At 41.6% G+C, this 16483-nt stretch overlaps 1 protein-coding gene across 1 annotated transcript in view; it reads left to right on the top strand.

Annotated features, from left to right (window-relative positions):
- Positions 1-10681, top strand: part of epb41l4a (erythrocyte membrane protein band 4.1 like 4A) — a 127648-nt gene extending 116967 nt beyond the window's left edge. Inside the window, 6 exon segments of the mRNA NM_001165322.1 lie at positions 2218-2337; positions 2572-2619; positions 5458-5529; positions 8763-8873; positions 9207-9309; positions 9544-10681. Coding sequence (NP_001158794.1) covers positions 2218-2337; positions 2572-2619; positions 5458-5529; positions 8763-8873; positions 9207-9309; positions 9544-9657 — 568 coding nt within the window. The 3' untranslated portion in view covers positions 9658-10681.
- Positions 10682-16483: the final 5802 nt, after the last annotated feature.

Here is a 16483-nt window from a genome sequence, read left to right as displayed (position 1 = left end):
GTGCCAGTAAAAATAGTGATGTACTGTATGTATAATATCGTTTTTTCAAGTTTCTAGTTTCAATATGACATGCACAAGTACAGTGAAATGCCTTTCTTGACAGCTCTAAACCCAACACTGCAGTAATCAATAATAATTTAATACTAAAAATAACACAAGGTAGAAAAAAACTAAATAAATAAAAATAAGAAATAAGAAGAACATGAGAAAGTAAGTAAGCATACTATATACACTGAGTATACCAAACATTTTGCCTTCAGAACAGCCTCAATTCATCAGGGCATGGACTGTACCAGGTTTTGAAAGTGTTCCACAAGGATGCTGGCACATGTGGACTCCAAGGCTTCCCACAGTTGTGTCAAGTTGGCTGGATGTCCTATGTGTGGTGGACCATTCTTGATACACATGGGAAACTGTTAAGTGTGAAAAACCCAGCAGCGTTGCAGTTCTTGACATAAACCAGTGCGCCTGGCACATATTACCATACCTCGTTCAAAGGCACTTACAGTTTTTGTCTTGCCCATTCACCCTCAATGGCACACATACACAATCCATGTCTCACTTGTCTCAAGGCTTAAAAAGCCTTCTTTAACCTATCTCCTCCCCTTCATCTACACTGATTGAAGTGGATTTAACAGGTGACATCAATAAGGGATCATAGCTTTCACCTGTATTCACCTGGTCAGTCTATGTTATGGAAAAAGCAGGTGTCTTAATGTTTTGTATACTCAGTGTACAGGGTCAGTCAGTTCTAGTACTATATTTACAATGTGCAGGGATACTGGAGTGATAGAGGTAGGTATGTATAGGGGTAAGGTGACTAGGCATCAGGATATATGATAAACAGAGTAGCAGCAGTGTACCGTATATGATGATTGTATGTGAGTGGGTGTGTAGAGTCAGTATAATTGTATGTGGATATTATGTGTGTGTGAGCAAATGATGGAGTGACTGTTTGTGTGTGTGTTGGAGTGACAGTTTGCGTGTGTGTGTATGGCCCTGTGAGTGTGCATAGAAACAATAATCTGCATAGAGACAATAATCAGATAATCTGTGTAGCCATTTAGTTAGCTATTTATCAGTCTTATGGTTGGGGAAAGAAGCTGTTCAGGAGACTGTTGGTGTCAGACTTGATGCACCGATACTACCTGCCGTGCAGAAGAGGAGAGAATAGTCTTAGCGATTTTTCAGGCCTACCTTTCATATCGCCTGACATAGAGGTCCTGAATGGCAGGGAGCTCGGCCCCAGTGATGTACTGGTGCTACTGTCATACCAAGCAGTGATGCAGCCAGTCAAGATGCTCTCAATGGTACAGCTGTAGAACTTTTTGAGAAGTGTTTCATCGTCACTGGTGATCAGGCCTAAAACTGTTGTCGTCAGCAAACTTGGTGATGGTGTTGGAGTCGTACGTGGCCACGCAGTTGTGGGTGAGCAGGGATTACAGGGAGGGACTAAGCACGCACACCTGTGGGGCCCCCGTGTTGAGGGTCAACGTGGCGGAGGGGATGTTGCCGACCCTCATCACCTGGGGTCGGCCCGTCAGGAAGTCCAGGATCCAGTTGCAGAGGGAGGTGTTCAGTCCCAAGGTCCTAAGCTTAGTGATGAGCTTGGAAGGCAACATGCTGTTGAACGCTGATCTGCAGTCAATTAAAAGCATTCTCACATAGGTGTTCCTCTTATCTAGCAGTGTGGAGTGCAATTGAAATTGTGTCGTCTATGGATCTTTTGGGGCGGTATGTAAATTGGAGTGGGTCTAGGGTGTCTGGGATGATGGAGTTGATGTGTGCCATAACCAGCCTCTCAAAGCACTTCATGATTACAGATGTGAGTGCTACAGGGCGGTAGTCATTGTAGCATGACGCCTTAGAGTTCTTGGGAACAGGAATGATGGTGGTTATCTTAAAACATGTGGCGATTACAGACTGGGACAAGGACAGGTTGAAAATTACAGTGAATATGCCTGCCAGTTGTTCTGTGCATGTTCTGAGAACGCAAGGTCCTTTGAATGTGGATGTATCATGTGTCAGTTAGTTGCAAGTTGCAACCATACTGTCATCTCTGAACATGTCTGTGTAGATGTAACATGGTTGGATTGTATGTTCCAGCCTTCCAGGTCTTTTATGTAGAAGTAATATGTTTATGCTGTATATTTATAATATACTGGCGTATAATACTCCTATATTATATTACAACACTAAAATAATATTATATTCCAGGTCTCGTCAGGAGAATGAGATGGTGGACTCTGGTCCTCAGTGGGAAGCTGTGCTCTGCCGTCAAAAAGAGAGGTCTCAGAACGACCCAAACCATCGCCGCTCACGGCACCGTTCACGATCGTAAGACAACCACAACCACACACACTCTTCTTCCCTCTCCTCCCTGCGCTAAAGAACCCCACCTCTGACCTGACCTGGAACAATGCCTTAAGCTACGGTCAATTTCATCTCCTCAATTTCCAGATACACAGAGGGAAAAATGTCCATTCATTACAAGAACTCTCCTTATCAGATGGTCTGTCTTATAAATAACCCTTCAACTATTAACCCCTGTAATTCTGTGATGTGTTCCAGGCGGAGTCCAGATGTGCAGGCTAAAGAGCAGCTGTGGAAGCACATCCAGTAAGTAATGACTCTATTTATGAGGTTCAACAGTGCTCTTTTAGAAATAAGCAGGTACCACTTTATTTGGGAAAGGTAACTAGGAATCAGGATATATGATAAACAGAGTAGCAGCAGCGTATATGATAATTGTATGTGAGTGGGTGCGTGGGTGTGTAGAGTCAGTATAAATGTACACTGCATTCAGAAAGTTTTTTAGACCCCTTGACTTTTTCATAATTTTGTTACATTACAGCCTTATTCTAAAATAGTTTCAATTACATGTTTTCCTCATCAATCTACACACAATACCCCATAATGACAAAGTGAAAACAGGTTTTTAGAAATGTTTGCAAATGTATTAAAAATAAAAAACAGAAATACCTTATTTACATAAGTATTCAGACTCTTTGCTATGAGACTTCAAATTGAGCTCAGGTGCATCCTGTTTCCATTGATCATCCTTGAGATGTTTTTACAACTTGATTGGAGTCATCCTGTGGTAAATTCAATTGATTGGACATGATTTGGAAAGGCACACACCTGTCTATATAAGGTCCCACAGTTGACAGGACATGTTAGAACAAAAACCAAGCCATGAGGTCGAAGGAATTTTCCGCAGAGCTCCGAGACAGGATTGGGTCGAGGCACAGATCTGGGGAAGGGTACCAAAAAATGTCTGCAGCTTTGAAGGTCCCCAAGAACACAGAGGCCTCCATCATTCTTAAATGGAAGAAGTTTGGAACCACCAATACTCTTCCTAGAGCTGGCCGCCCGGACATATTGATCAATCGGGGGAGAAGGGCCTTGGTCAGGGAGGTGACCAAGAACCCGATGGTCACTCTGACAGAGCTCCAGAGTTTTTCTGTGGAGATGGGAGAACCTTCCAGAAGGACAACTATCTCTGCAGCACTCCAGCAATCAGTCCTTTATGGTAGAGTGGCCAGAGGGAAGCCACTCCTCAGTAAAAGGCACATGACAGCCTGCTTAGAGTTTGCCAAAAGGCACCTAAAGGACTCTCAGACCATGAGAAACAAGAGTCTCTGGTCTGATGAAACCAAGATTGAAATCTTTGCCAAGCGTCACGTCTGGAGGAAACCTGGCACCATCCTTATGGTGAAGCATGGTGGTGGCAGCATCATGCTGTGGGGATGTTTTTCAGCGGTAGGGACTGGGAGACCAGTCAGCATCGAGGGAAAGATGAACAGAGCAAAGTACAGAGAGATCCTTGATGAAAACCAGAGCGCTCAGGACCTCAGACTGGGGCAAAGGTTCACCTTCCAACAGGACAACGACCTTAAGCACACAGCCAAGACAACGCAGGAGTGGCTTCGGGACAAGACTCTTAATGTCCTTGAGTGGTCCAGCCAGAGCTTGGGCTTGATCAAACATCTGGAGAGACCTGAAAATAGCTGTGCAGCGACGCTCCCCGTCCAAACCTGACAGAGCTTGAGAGGCTCTTCAGATAAGAATGGGAGAAGCTCCCCAAATACAGGTGTGCCAAGCTTGTAGCGTCATACCCAAGAAGACTCAAGGGTGTAATCTCTGCCAAAGGTGCTTCAACAAAGTACTGAGTAAAGGGTCTGAATACTTATGTAAATTTGATATTTCATTTTTTTTCATATATATATATATATACATTCGTAAAAATTTATATAAACCTGTTTTTGATTTGTCATTTGAGGTATTGTGTGTAGATTGATGAGAAAAAAACACTTTTAATCAATTTTAGAATAAGGCTGTAACCTAACAAAATGTGGAAAAAGTCAAGGGGTCAAAATACTTTCCGAATGCACTGTATGTGCATATTATGTGTGTGTGAGCAAATCATGGAGTGAGTGTTTGTGTGTGTGTTGGCGTGTCAGTGTGCGTGAGTGTGTATGGCCCTGTGAGTGTGCATAGCGACAATAATCCGCATAGAGACAATAATCAGATAATCCGTGTAGCCATTTAGTTAGCTATTTATCAGTCTTAGGGTTTGGGGATAGAAGCTGTTCAGGAGCCTGTTGGTGTCAGACTTGATGCACCGACACCGGCTGCTGTGCGGAAGAAGAGAGAGTAGTCTATGGCTTGGGTGATTTTTTTTTTCAGGCCTTCCTTTCAAACCGCCTGATATAGAGGTCCTGGATGGCAGGGAGCTTGGCCCCAGTGATGTACTGGGCTGTCCTCACCACCCTCTGTAGCGCCATGTGATTGAGGGCGGTGCTATTGCCATGCCAAGCAGTGATGCAGCGAGTCAAAATGCTCTCACTGGTACAGCTGTTGAACTTTTTGAGGATTTGAGGGCACATGCCAAACCTTTTCAACCTCCTGAGGGGGAAGAGGCACTGTCGGACCTTCTTCATGACTGTGTGTGTGTCTGTGGACCATTTTAAATCCTTAGTGTTGTGGACACCGAGGAACTTGAAGTTCTCGACCCGCTCCATGGTTGGACTGTATGTTCCAGACTTCCAGGTCTTTTATGTAGATGTAATATGGTTAATCCTAACCCTAAACTTAATCCTTAACCTAGCCCTAACCCTTACCCTAACTAAACCTTATTCTAAACTTGACCCTAACCCTAGCAAGCAGTTGCTTATCAACAGATAGGTAGTTGATAGTGTGACCTACAGATGGACTATCCAAATAAAGTATGACCAATAGGCCTTTTTTCCTGTGTTATGAAAAGTTAAAGGTGTAGCACTATAATGACTTGAATAACCATGACTAATAGTTGATAACTATTCATAAAGAGTGTATACTATTGAACAGTATGTACTAACACAGCCTTCAGAGGTTATTGAAACCAGTGTGCACAGCCTTTTCTCCAGTGAATGGTAACATGAATGGTAACAATCCCTGGTGGTTGTGTTCCTACAGGAAGGAGCTGGTGGACCCTGCTCCTGATCTAACAGAGGATCAGCTGAAGGAGATCCCCTACAAGAAAGTGGAGTGTGTGACTGCTTCTCCCTTCCTCATTAGATTAGATAGTCTGTAAATTTTTTAGGATGAAAACTTGTCGATATGATAATCAGACAGGTCAATATGATAATCAGACAGGTCAATATGATAATCTGACAGTTTAGATAATATCCTAATCAGACAGGTCTATATGATAATCAGACAGATCTATATGATAATCAGACTGGTCTATATGATAATCAGACAGGTATATATTATAATCAGACAGTATGATAATATGATAATCAGACAGATATATATGATAATCAGACAAGTCAATATGATAATTAAACGGTTATGATAATATGATAACCAGACAGGTTTTTGTTGTATTTTTACCCCTTTTTCTCCACAATTTCGTGATATCCAATTGGTAGTTACAGTCTTGTGCCATTGCTGCAACTCCCGTACGGACTCAGGATAGGCGAAGGTTGAGAGCCATGCGTCCTCCGAAACATGACCCTACGAAGCCGCACTGCTTGCATAACCCGGAAGCCAGGAAACACCGTACAGTTGGTGACCAAAGTCAGCGTGAATGCGCCCGGACCGCCACAAAGAGTCGCTAGAGCGCGATGGGACAAGGACATCCCGGCCGACCAAACCCTCCCCTAACCCGGACAGCGCTGGGACAATTGTGCACTGCCTCATGGGTTTCCCGGTCGGCTGCAACACAAGCCTGGGATCGAACCGCGGGCCCCATAATCAGACAGTTATGATAATATGATAATCAGACAGGTATATATGATTATCAGACAGGGCTATATGGTAGTCAGACAGGTCTATATGACAATCAGACAGATAATCAGACAGGTCTATATGCTAATCAGACAGGTATATATGCTAATCAGACAGGTATATATGCTAATCACACCGGTCAATATGATAATCAGACAGGTCTGTGATAATCAGACAGGTCGATATGATAATCACACCAGTCAATATGAAAATCAGACAGATATGATAATCAGACAGGACTATATGACAATCAGACAGGTCAATATGATAATCAGACAGTTATGATATGATAATCAAACAGAACTATATGATAATCAGACAGGTATATATGGTAATCAGACAGGTCAATATGATAATCAGACAGTTATGATAATCAGGCAGGTCAATATAATAATCAGACAGGTCTATATGACAATCAGACAATGATAATATGATAATTAGACAGGTATGATAATGTGACAATCAGATACAGTTGAAGTCGGATGTTTACATGCACCTTAGCCAAATACATTTAAACTCAGTTTTTCACAATTCCTGACATTTAATCCTAGTAAAACTTCCCTGTCTTGGGTCAGTTAGGATCACCACTTTATTTTAAGAATGTGAAATGTCAGAATAATAGTAGAGAGAATTATTTATTTCAGCTTTTATTTATTTCGTCACATTCCCAGTGGGTCAGAAGTTTACATACACTAAATTAGTATTTGGTAGCATTGCCTTGAATTGTTTAACTTGGGTCAAACGTTTCGGGAAGCCTTCCACAAGCTTCCCACAATAAGTTGGGTGAATTTTGGCCCATTCCTCCTGACAGAGCTGGTGTAACTGAGTCAGGTTTGTAGGCCTCCTTGCTCGCACACGCTTTTTCAGTTCTGCCCACAGATTTTCTATAGGATTGAGGTCAGGGCTTTGTGATGGTCACTCCAATACCTTGACTTTGTTGTCCTTAAGCCATTTTGCCACAACTTTGGAAGTATGCTTGGTGTCATTGTCCATTTGGAAGACCCATTTGCGACCAAGCTTTAACTTCCTGACTGATGTCTTGAAATGTTGCTTCAATATATCCACATCATTTTCCTTCTTCAGGATGCCATCTATTTTGTGAAGTGCACCAGTCCCTCCTGCAGAAAACCACCCCCACAACATGATGCTGCCACCCCCGTGCTTCACGGTTGGGATGGTGTTCTTCAGCTTGCAAGCCTCCCCCTTTTTCCTCCAAACATGAGGGCCAAACAGTTCTATTTTTGTTTCATCAGACCAGAGGACATTTCTCCAAAAAGTATGATCTTTGTCCCCATGTGCAGTTGCAAACCGTAGTCTGGCTTTTTTATGGCGGTTTTGGAGCAGTGGCTTCTTGGCCTTTCAGGTTATGTCGATATTGGACTCGTTTTACTGTGGATATAGATACTTTTGTACCTGTTTCCTCCAGCATCTTCACAAGGTCCTTTGCTGTTGTTCTGGGATTGATTTGCACTTTTCGCACCAAAGTACGTTCATCTCTAGGAGACAGAACGCGTCTCCTTGCGGAGCGATATGACGGCTGCGTGGTCCCATGGTGTTTATACTTGGGTATTATTGTTTGTACAGATGAACTAGGTTTTTTCAGGCGTTTGGAAATTGCTCCCAAGGATGAACCAGACTTGTGGAGGTCTACAATTTTTTTTCTGAGGTCTTGGCTGATTCTCCACTGATGTCAAGCAAAGAGGCACTGAGTTTGAAGGTAGGCCTTGAAATACATCCACAGGTACACCTCCAATTGACTCAAATGATGTCAATTAGCCTATCAGAAGCTTCTAAAGCCATTACATAATTTTCTGGAATTTTCCAAGCTGTTTAAAGGCACAGTCAACTTAGTGTATGTTAACTTCTGACCCACTGGAATTGTGACACAGTGAATTATAAGTGAAATAGTCTGTCTGTAAACAATTTTTGGAAAGATTACTTGTGTCAAGCACAAAGTAGATGTCCTAACGGTCTTGCCAAAACTATAGTTTGTTAACAAGAAATTTGTGTAGCGAAAACGAGTTTTAATGTGTATGTAAACTTCCGACTTCAACTGTAGGTATGATAATATGATAACCAGACAGGTATGATAATATGATAATCAGACAGGTATGATATTATGATATTCAGACAGGTCAATATAATAATCAGACAGGTCTATATGATAATCAGACAGGTCTATAATGAATGGAGCGTGCTCAGTCAGCACATTGGGGTAGGGTCTGTTGACCTGCACTTGGATAAGAAGATAACAGATTCCCCACCAGACTGAAGTGTTTCCCTCACATAACTTGAATGATTGAGTCTGGCCTTTTCATACTGTTCCCTGTAGAGATACATTATGCTCCATTTAATTTTATCTTACCGCCTCTGAAGCTGATGGATTCAGTATGGCGTGGGCTTATATCCCACTGGGCTAAATGAGAGGTAGGCCTACTCTCCTACACATGAGATAAAGTGAAGGATTCTATGTTCATCCTTCCTTCCAGAACCCAAGGAGACCCAATCAAAATCCGGCACTCTCATTCCCCACGGAGTTTCCATCAGTACCGACGCTCCCAGTGTTCCGAAGGGGAGAGGTCCGTGCTCTCTGAGGTCAAGTGAGTCTAAACTGGTCTCAGGCTAGATCTTATGGTTTTTCACTCTTCAGAGTCTCACCCGAAACTTCACATTTAAATGGTGACAGTAGTGTGGTGGAGCTCTTATTAATGTCTCTAGACCGGGATACAATCTGAGGCGCGTTGTACATGTGTAAAGGCAATGATCCTGATGTTCGCGGAGATCACATTCACGGTAAACTCAGCAAATATCTGCCCAATCGCATATTACCTTTAAATGCCAAGGGCGCTGCAACGTCTGTCAAATTAAATCCCGGCTCAGGCTAGTTATTGTACGGTTGCTTGATGCTGATGGTTCGTTCCTGTATTGTTCAGCACCTTGAAACATGATAATGGAAGCACCCGGACAGAACTTGTTCCCCCCTTACCTGTGACACGCACAGCAGACATCCCAGGTTCCAGCTCCACCCCCTCTCAGGTCAGTCACAAACCTTTTTCCTGCCACTTATTGGTCAATGCCACACGTACAAGCTGTGACAAAAGCTGTGAGGCAGAAATGTTCGCGATTAATAATTGTGATACTTTGCAAGCGCATAGTAGGGTGATTATTTCATTTGAATGGCAGTGCTACACGTATTAAATACAATACCAGCTTTTATTACCACAAACACTGGTTAATTAATTGATATTCAAACGATGTATTGTTTTCCAGAAGAAGCACGGATCTAAAGACATGCTGCTGTCAGAGATCATAGAGCATGACGTAAGGAGCAGTGCCAAGGTGGTGAAGACGATCCATACTCCCCGGACCAAGGTCGAGACGTGACCTGACAGAAACGCAACCTCCACCGCAGAAACAATGCCACAATCTCTCACCAACAGAAAACATGTAAAGAAAAGCCTGATTTCTGTAAAGAAAAAAAATGAACTTGTGAAATACAACAGCGAGGGCTGTGTAGAGTACACTGGCTGTGCTCTACACCAGTAACCAACCCCACATTGGAGTACTGCTCTGTGTATGTACAGTATGTGTTAGATAATGCATGGAAACCCCTTTAAGAGGACAAAAAGGACACTTTTCAATGTTTTTGTGCCAGTGTTCTCTGCTGTCTTTTGGACCACACCGACACCAGTAATCCTGTACAGTATCTTAATTTAAACAAGAGCATTTAAGCTTTAAGGCGCTTTTGAGTAAGCCTGGTCCCAGATATATTTGTTCTGTATAGCCAACTCCACAACGACCATAGGCTATACAGCACAAACAGATCTGGGCCCACAGTACTCCTGAGTGGGCGAGATATACTGTAGCTACTGAGTACAATTGTAGTCAATTGTTGTAATCCGGATGAGACCGGATTGTGTAGCGATCACTGCACAGTGAGGTCTTAGATCAATCATGTTTTACTATGCATTTGCCTCCAAATTGATTTGACTTGCGTTATTATTATACAATATGCAGTATTAAAACATAGTGTTTCACTCATACATGTTGAGCTCCCATGTGGACAGGAAGTTTGCATCTGAAATGGTACCCTATTCCCTCCATAGTGCACTACTTTTAAACAGACCCTTATGGACCCTGGTGAAAAGTATTACACTGGGGATAGAGTGTCGTTTGTGACGCAGCCTTGGTTATTATGTTACTGTATTGTCAGGTCAGGTGTGTTTACTGTAAGCAGTTCTGTACTGTTGGAAACTTTGCTGCTGGACCCCAACATTTTTTTGCACATTAATACTGAATATTTCGGGGCGGGGGGGATCGTCATCAATTAGAATAATGAGTAGCCCACACTGTACAGTAGTTGAACTGGAAATTCATCCTTGTCAATAAATACATTCAATATGTCTAATATGTTGTCAATGTTAGTGGGTTTCATGATATTGATTATATATTGTTTCTGTAGTAACACTTGTCACCACCAAGTGGAGTCAGATAGCCAGGGTTTGCTCTCTATTGGTTGCTTGTTGTAAGAGAAGAGGACACTGGCTGGCTGCACTGTACACCAGTAACCTGAAGAGTGTAAAACTCAAGGACAAGTTGACTATGTGTAATAACATACCAATGGATTTAATTTATTCAGGGTTTTTATTTGGTCTAAAATCATTAAATTCTTACTTATTTGATCCTGTTCTTTTTGGAGAATCAGTGTGGAAGCACTGATGGACAAAACCAAGACAAAACGTAATGTCTATGTAATGGTGATGGTGTCTGGGATGACTCACTCTGCCTTGCTGGAATGATAAGACAAGAAAGTCAGAAATGGAAGAAATAGTTCATTAGCTACTACAATATATTCATACAGGGACACCAACTAAACTACTAACGTTGAATGTAGTAACACAACAGTCCCCAATCTAATCTACAATCCTTGTAAAATCCATGTATGCAACTTTTTAGTGGGTGAATGAGACAAATGGAGAAATGAAAGGGATAACTATTAGGAACATATTTTAGGATGGCCAATTAATAATGAATGCTGACAATTATTCTATATACACCCATGTGAAGTATCCCAACAGCAACAACGATGACTCACTGTTATAGCAAACAAACTGCTCAGCCATTTGAGTTGGCACTGAGTGTGTGTTGACTACTGCATGATGAATGGCAAGGCAGTTGATCTCAGGTTGTGTCCTGACTTCAACTCAACTGAATGACTCAGACTTTGTCTTAGGAAGCCTGATATGATTATTGGTTTATTCGGATCCCCATTAACTTTAGCAGAAGCAGCAACTATTCTTTCTGGGGTCCACACAAAAACATAAAACACAACAAGTAACAAAACACTGATAGACAAGAACAGTCACACAAATGTAAAATATGATATACACTGAGTGTACAAAACATTAGGAACATCTTCCTACAATTGAGTTGCAACCCCTTTAGCCCTCAGAACAGCCTCAATTAGTCGGGGCATGGACACTACAAGGTGTTGAAAGCGTTCCACGGGGATTCTGGCCCATGCTGACTCCAAAACATCCCACAGTTGTGTCAAGTTGGCTGGATATTCTTTGGGTGGTGGACCATTCTTGACACACACGGAAAACCGTTGTGTGAAAAACCCAGCCTTTTTGCACTTCTTGACACACTCAAACCGGTGCGCCTGGCACCTACTACCAAGGCTTAAAAATCCTTTAACCTGTCTCCCCTTCATCTACACTTATTGAAGTGGATGTAACAAGTGGCATCAATAAGTGATCACAGCTTTCACCTGGATGTCATGGAAAGAGCAGGTGTTCCTTGTGTTTTGTACACTCAGTGTAGAAACAATACAACTATTCTGCCAGCATTCTTCCATCCATACATTTCCTGCCTTTCCTCCTTCTATGGTCTGAGATGTAGCCTATGGTATGACTTTCTCTCACTGTTTACATTCATTTCCACTGATCTGATATAGCCTGCCTCCCCCCATTCCTCTGACTCAGTTTATCTCCTCATATCTGCACCGGAGCTAGTCACGATTTTAATGTGTTATGGCAGCATACCAGCAGGCTGTGCCAAATGCACTCCTTCACCTCTTTCAAAGAAAGGATATGAGCAGGGCCCAGTGTTAGAAGATTATACTGTGCTAAGCATGAACGGAGTGCGCCTGTACTTTGGAATGTTTCATGGATTAGGTGAGAGGGTTTATGTTTATTTGCAAGAGACATTTAATTGTTTAGCCTTTTCAATAATGTAAACACAGAGAAATAGTGTAATCATTTCATCTTCTTCTTAGCATACTGAAGCACTCCGTTGTAGCAGACTGAAGTTCTTCAACCAACCAATTGAATCCTGTAGGGACTACATTATAATAATGGGCCTATCCATGTCTTATGCCCTCTAAACATCCTGTTTTCCTAGAGGACAAGAGCCAGCAGCCAGAAGCACTCAACTTGATGTAAACAGGAAACTGTAACATCCTCCTATTCCTTCCTGGTTTATGACAGACCTATTTATCCAGTGAATGTGAAGACATCTGTGTTATCCAGATGAAACAGCTGGGACTCAAGGATGTATCAGTATTAAGGCAATTTCTATGGAAAGTCCCCATATAAATATCAGATCTGAATGAAGTACGTACCAGTACTAAATAGCTATGACTCAAAACATATTAGTAAATGCAAACTACCCATAAAGTTTAAATACCAGATATTGATGGGATATATAGTACAGTAGCTGTACTTCCTAGTGGGATATTGCTACATTACATCAATAAAATCTGCATGACCTCAGGGCCTGTTCCATGTCTGATGCCTAAACAGATCCAGAGACTGTCATGGGAGGACAGTGTCCCCTTTGTGGAAATCTTCTGCTACAGACAAACCTCTAGCACCGAGGTTGTTGTGTAGTCAGTGCACAGAGATCTGTTCCTACTGGAACATGTCTGCTGCAGGCCAATGGAAATTAATCCAGTAAATAAGGCTGATGGACAGCCAGACGCAACTTGCCTAACAAAGAGGTAACTTCTGATGTCCTCTTATGCCACTCCTCAAGAGTGTAATACAGTCAACCAACCGAGCCAAATGCTCCATACTCTTAATGCTCCATCTCTCAACTTAATTATTTAATTTAATTATTAAAAGTCTAAGCTGTTGGGGGGAGGGGGCTTCTAAGCTGACATATGGAATTGTTATTTATTTTTGGCCTTATTTTTGGGGGAGGGGTATATCAGCTTTAATATTGCAGATAGATTGTAGCTTCCATCAATGTAATTGTCTGCATCACTTCCAATCACCCATATACTATTTTGCAAATATATATGTATATACAGTACCAGTCAAACATTTGGACACACCTACTCATTTGGACACACCTACTCAAGGTTTTATCTTTATTTTTACTATTTTCTCCATTGTAGAATAATAGTGAAGACATCAAATCCATGAAATAACACATGGAATCATGTAGTAAACAAAAAAGTGTTAAACAAATCAAAATATATTTGAGATTTGAGATTCTTCAAAGTAGCCACCCTTTGCCTTGATGACAGTGTTGGGGTTTGTTCCTTGTTCCTTGTCAATCATTGGTGAAATTAGCATTCAGACAATATCTTTAAGTAAATCAATCATTCATTTATTAATGTAATTGCAGACAGAAGTTGACAACAGGAACATAGCACACATGTTTCCGAGTAAGTTCTGCAAAATAGAAAAGGGTCCGAGTTGTTTTATTATTCCTACAGTCATATATCTTAGTGATGTCACTGCCTACGTCATTACCTTCTACTCATGAGACCAAAACCATGCCTACACAGCTATATAAATAAGAGTTTTTGTGTTATCTAAAACCTTAGGAGTAAATGTCCACTCCCCAAGTTGATTTATAGTGGAATGTCTGACTAACCTCTTACACTCCCTGCAGACTTCTGTCTCACAGTCACACATTTCTCAGACAGTTTCTTTATAAGAGGCAGAGATTAGAAAAGACTGTGGAACAATATTAAACCTTTATAATGAATATATATGTTGTTAATCTGTAGTTTAGGACCCAATAAATGTAAGGAGGGAGGGGTCTTATAACCCCTCCCCTTCTATTAATACAACATAAGCATAATCAATTATTATAATACATCAAACATTTGGTACAACCCCTATCATGACCCCAAGGTGAACCCCTGACAACAGATTTGCACACTCTTGGCAATCGCTCAACCAGCTTCAACTGGAATGCTTTTCCAACAGTCTTGAAGGAGTTTCCACATAAGATGAGGACTTGTTGGCTGCTTTTCCTTCACTCTGCTGTCCAACTCATCCCAAACCATCTCAATTTGGTTGAGGTTGGGTGATTGTGGATGTCAAGTCCATCACTCTCCTTCTTGGTCAAATAGCCCTTACACAGCCTGGAGGTGTTGGGTCATTGTCCTGTTGAAAAACAAATGATAGTCCCAAGCACAAACCAGATGGGATGGCGTATCGCTGCAGAATGCTGTGGTAGCCATGCTGGTTAAGTGTGCCTTGAATTCTAAATAAATTACTGACAGTGTCACCAGCAAAGCACCCCCACACCATCACACCTCCTCCATGCTTCACGGTGGGAACCACACATGCGAAGATCATCCGTTCACCTACTCTGCGTCTCACAAAGACACGACGATTGGAACCAAAAATCTCAAATTTGGACTCATCAGACCAAAGGACAGATTTCCACCTGTCTAATGTCCATTGCTCGTGTTTCTTGGCCCAAGCAAGTCTCCTCTTCTTATTGGTGTCCTTTAGTGGTGGTTTCTTTGCAGCAATTCAACCATGAAGGCCTAATTCACGCAGTCTCCTCTGAACAGTTGATGTTGAGAGATGTCTGTAACTTGAAGCATTTATTTGGGCTGCAATTTCTGAGGCTGGTAACTCTAATGAACTTATCCTCTGCAGCAGAGGTAACTCTGGGTCTTCCTTTCCTGTGGTGGTCCTCATGAGAGCCAGTTTCATCATAGCGCTTGATGGTTTTTGAGACTGCACTTGAAGAAACGTTCAAGTTCTTGACATTTCCCGCATTAACTGACCTTCATGTCTTAAAGCAATGATGGACTGTCATTTCTCTTTGCTTATTTGAGCTGTTCTTGCCATAATATGGACTTGATCTTTTACCAAATAGGGCTATCTTCTGTATACCACCCCTACCTTGTCACAACAGAACTGATTGTCTCAAACACATTAAGGAAAGAAATTCCACAAATTAACTTATAACAAGGCACACCTGTAAATTGAAATGCATTCCAGGTGACTACCACATGAAGCTGGTTGAGAATGTCAAGAGTGTGCAAAGTTGTCATCAAGGCAAAAGGTGGCTATTTTGAAGAATCTCAAATATTTGTTTAACACTTTTTTGGTTACTACATGATTCCATATGTGTTGTTTCATAGTTTGATGTCTTCACTATTATTCAACAATGTAAAAAATACTACAAATAAAGAAAAACATTGGAATGAGTAGGATTGTCTAAACTTTTTACTGGTACTGTATGCTTGTAAATTTACCATTAAAACCATAGTGTTTGAGTGTCCATATAGCTGTACCATGATATTTGCATTGCTACCAAGTAACCCTCCAATTGTTCTCCACTATTCCACCCGCTAAAGCCCCTCTCCATCCCAAGTTGGGTTGTCATCCCAGTGACCGGCAGACCACCCCCATCCTCCCGGATCCCTAGGCCCCCCTGAGAGGCCAGGACCTATCCTTCGAAAAAAAGAGAACACAGTTCCACCCACAGAACAGAAGCAGATCAATCTCTAAAAGTATTTCCAATGCTCTCACCTCAATTTGTTTTATATATAATTATTCAAAATATATATACATATATTTAAAAATCGTGCGTATCTTAATTTCCATCATTAACAATTAATATGCGTAATAATGTTGGCAGTTCATACAAAGGATTGTTACCTATAACCAGGATTGCCATTGCATTACATTACTTTTTTGTTAAGCAATTATTATTTTAGCAAACAATTATTGTGATTCCTCCTATATTGTCCCTAACATCCTTACCCCTAGCAACAGATGTGGGATACATACACACAAACACGTACTCTTACACACTCTACCCCTTTCCCCAACAATCAACTATAAGCTCAGATGTTCAACAGTTGTTACATCCCAGAGCCCAACACAAGAAAGGACCTGATTTATGAATGAATATACAGTTACAGCTGTTTGAGAAACCTTGCAAGATTGAG

The sequence above is a fragment of the Salmo salar genome, chromosome 13, assembly GCF_965601325.2.
Source record: "Salmo salar chromosome 13, fSalSal1, whole genome shotgun sequence".
Taxonomy (NCBI): Eukaryota; Metazoa; Chordata; class Actinopteri; order Salmoniformes; family Salmonidae; genus Salmo; species Salmo salar.
The sequence above is the reverse complement of the archived record's forward strand: the minus strand, read 5'-3'. Positions and strand labels throughout refer to the sequence as shown.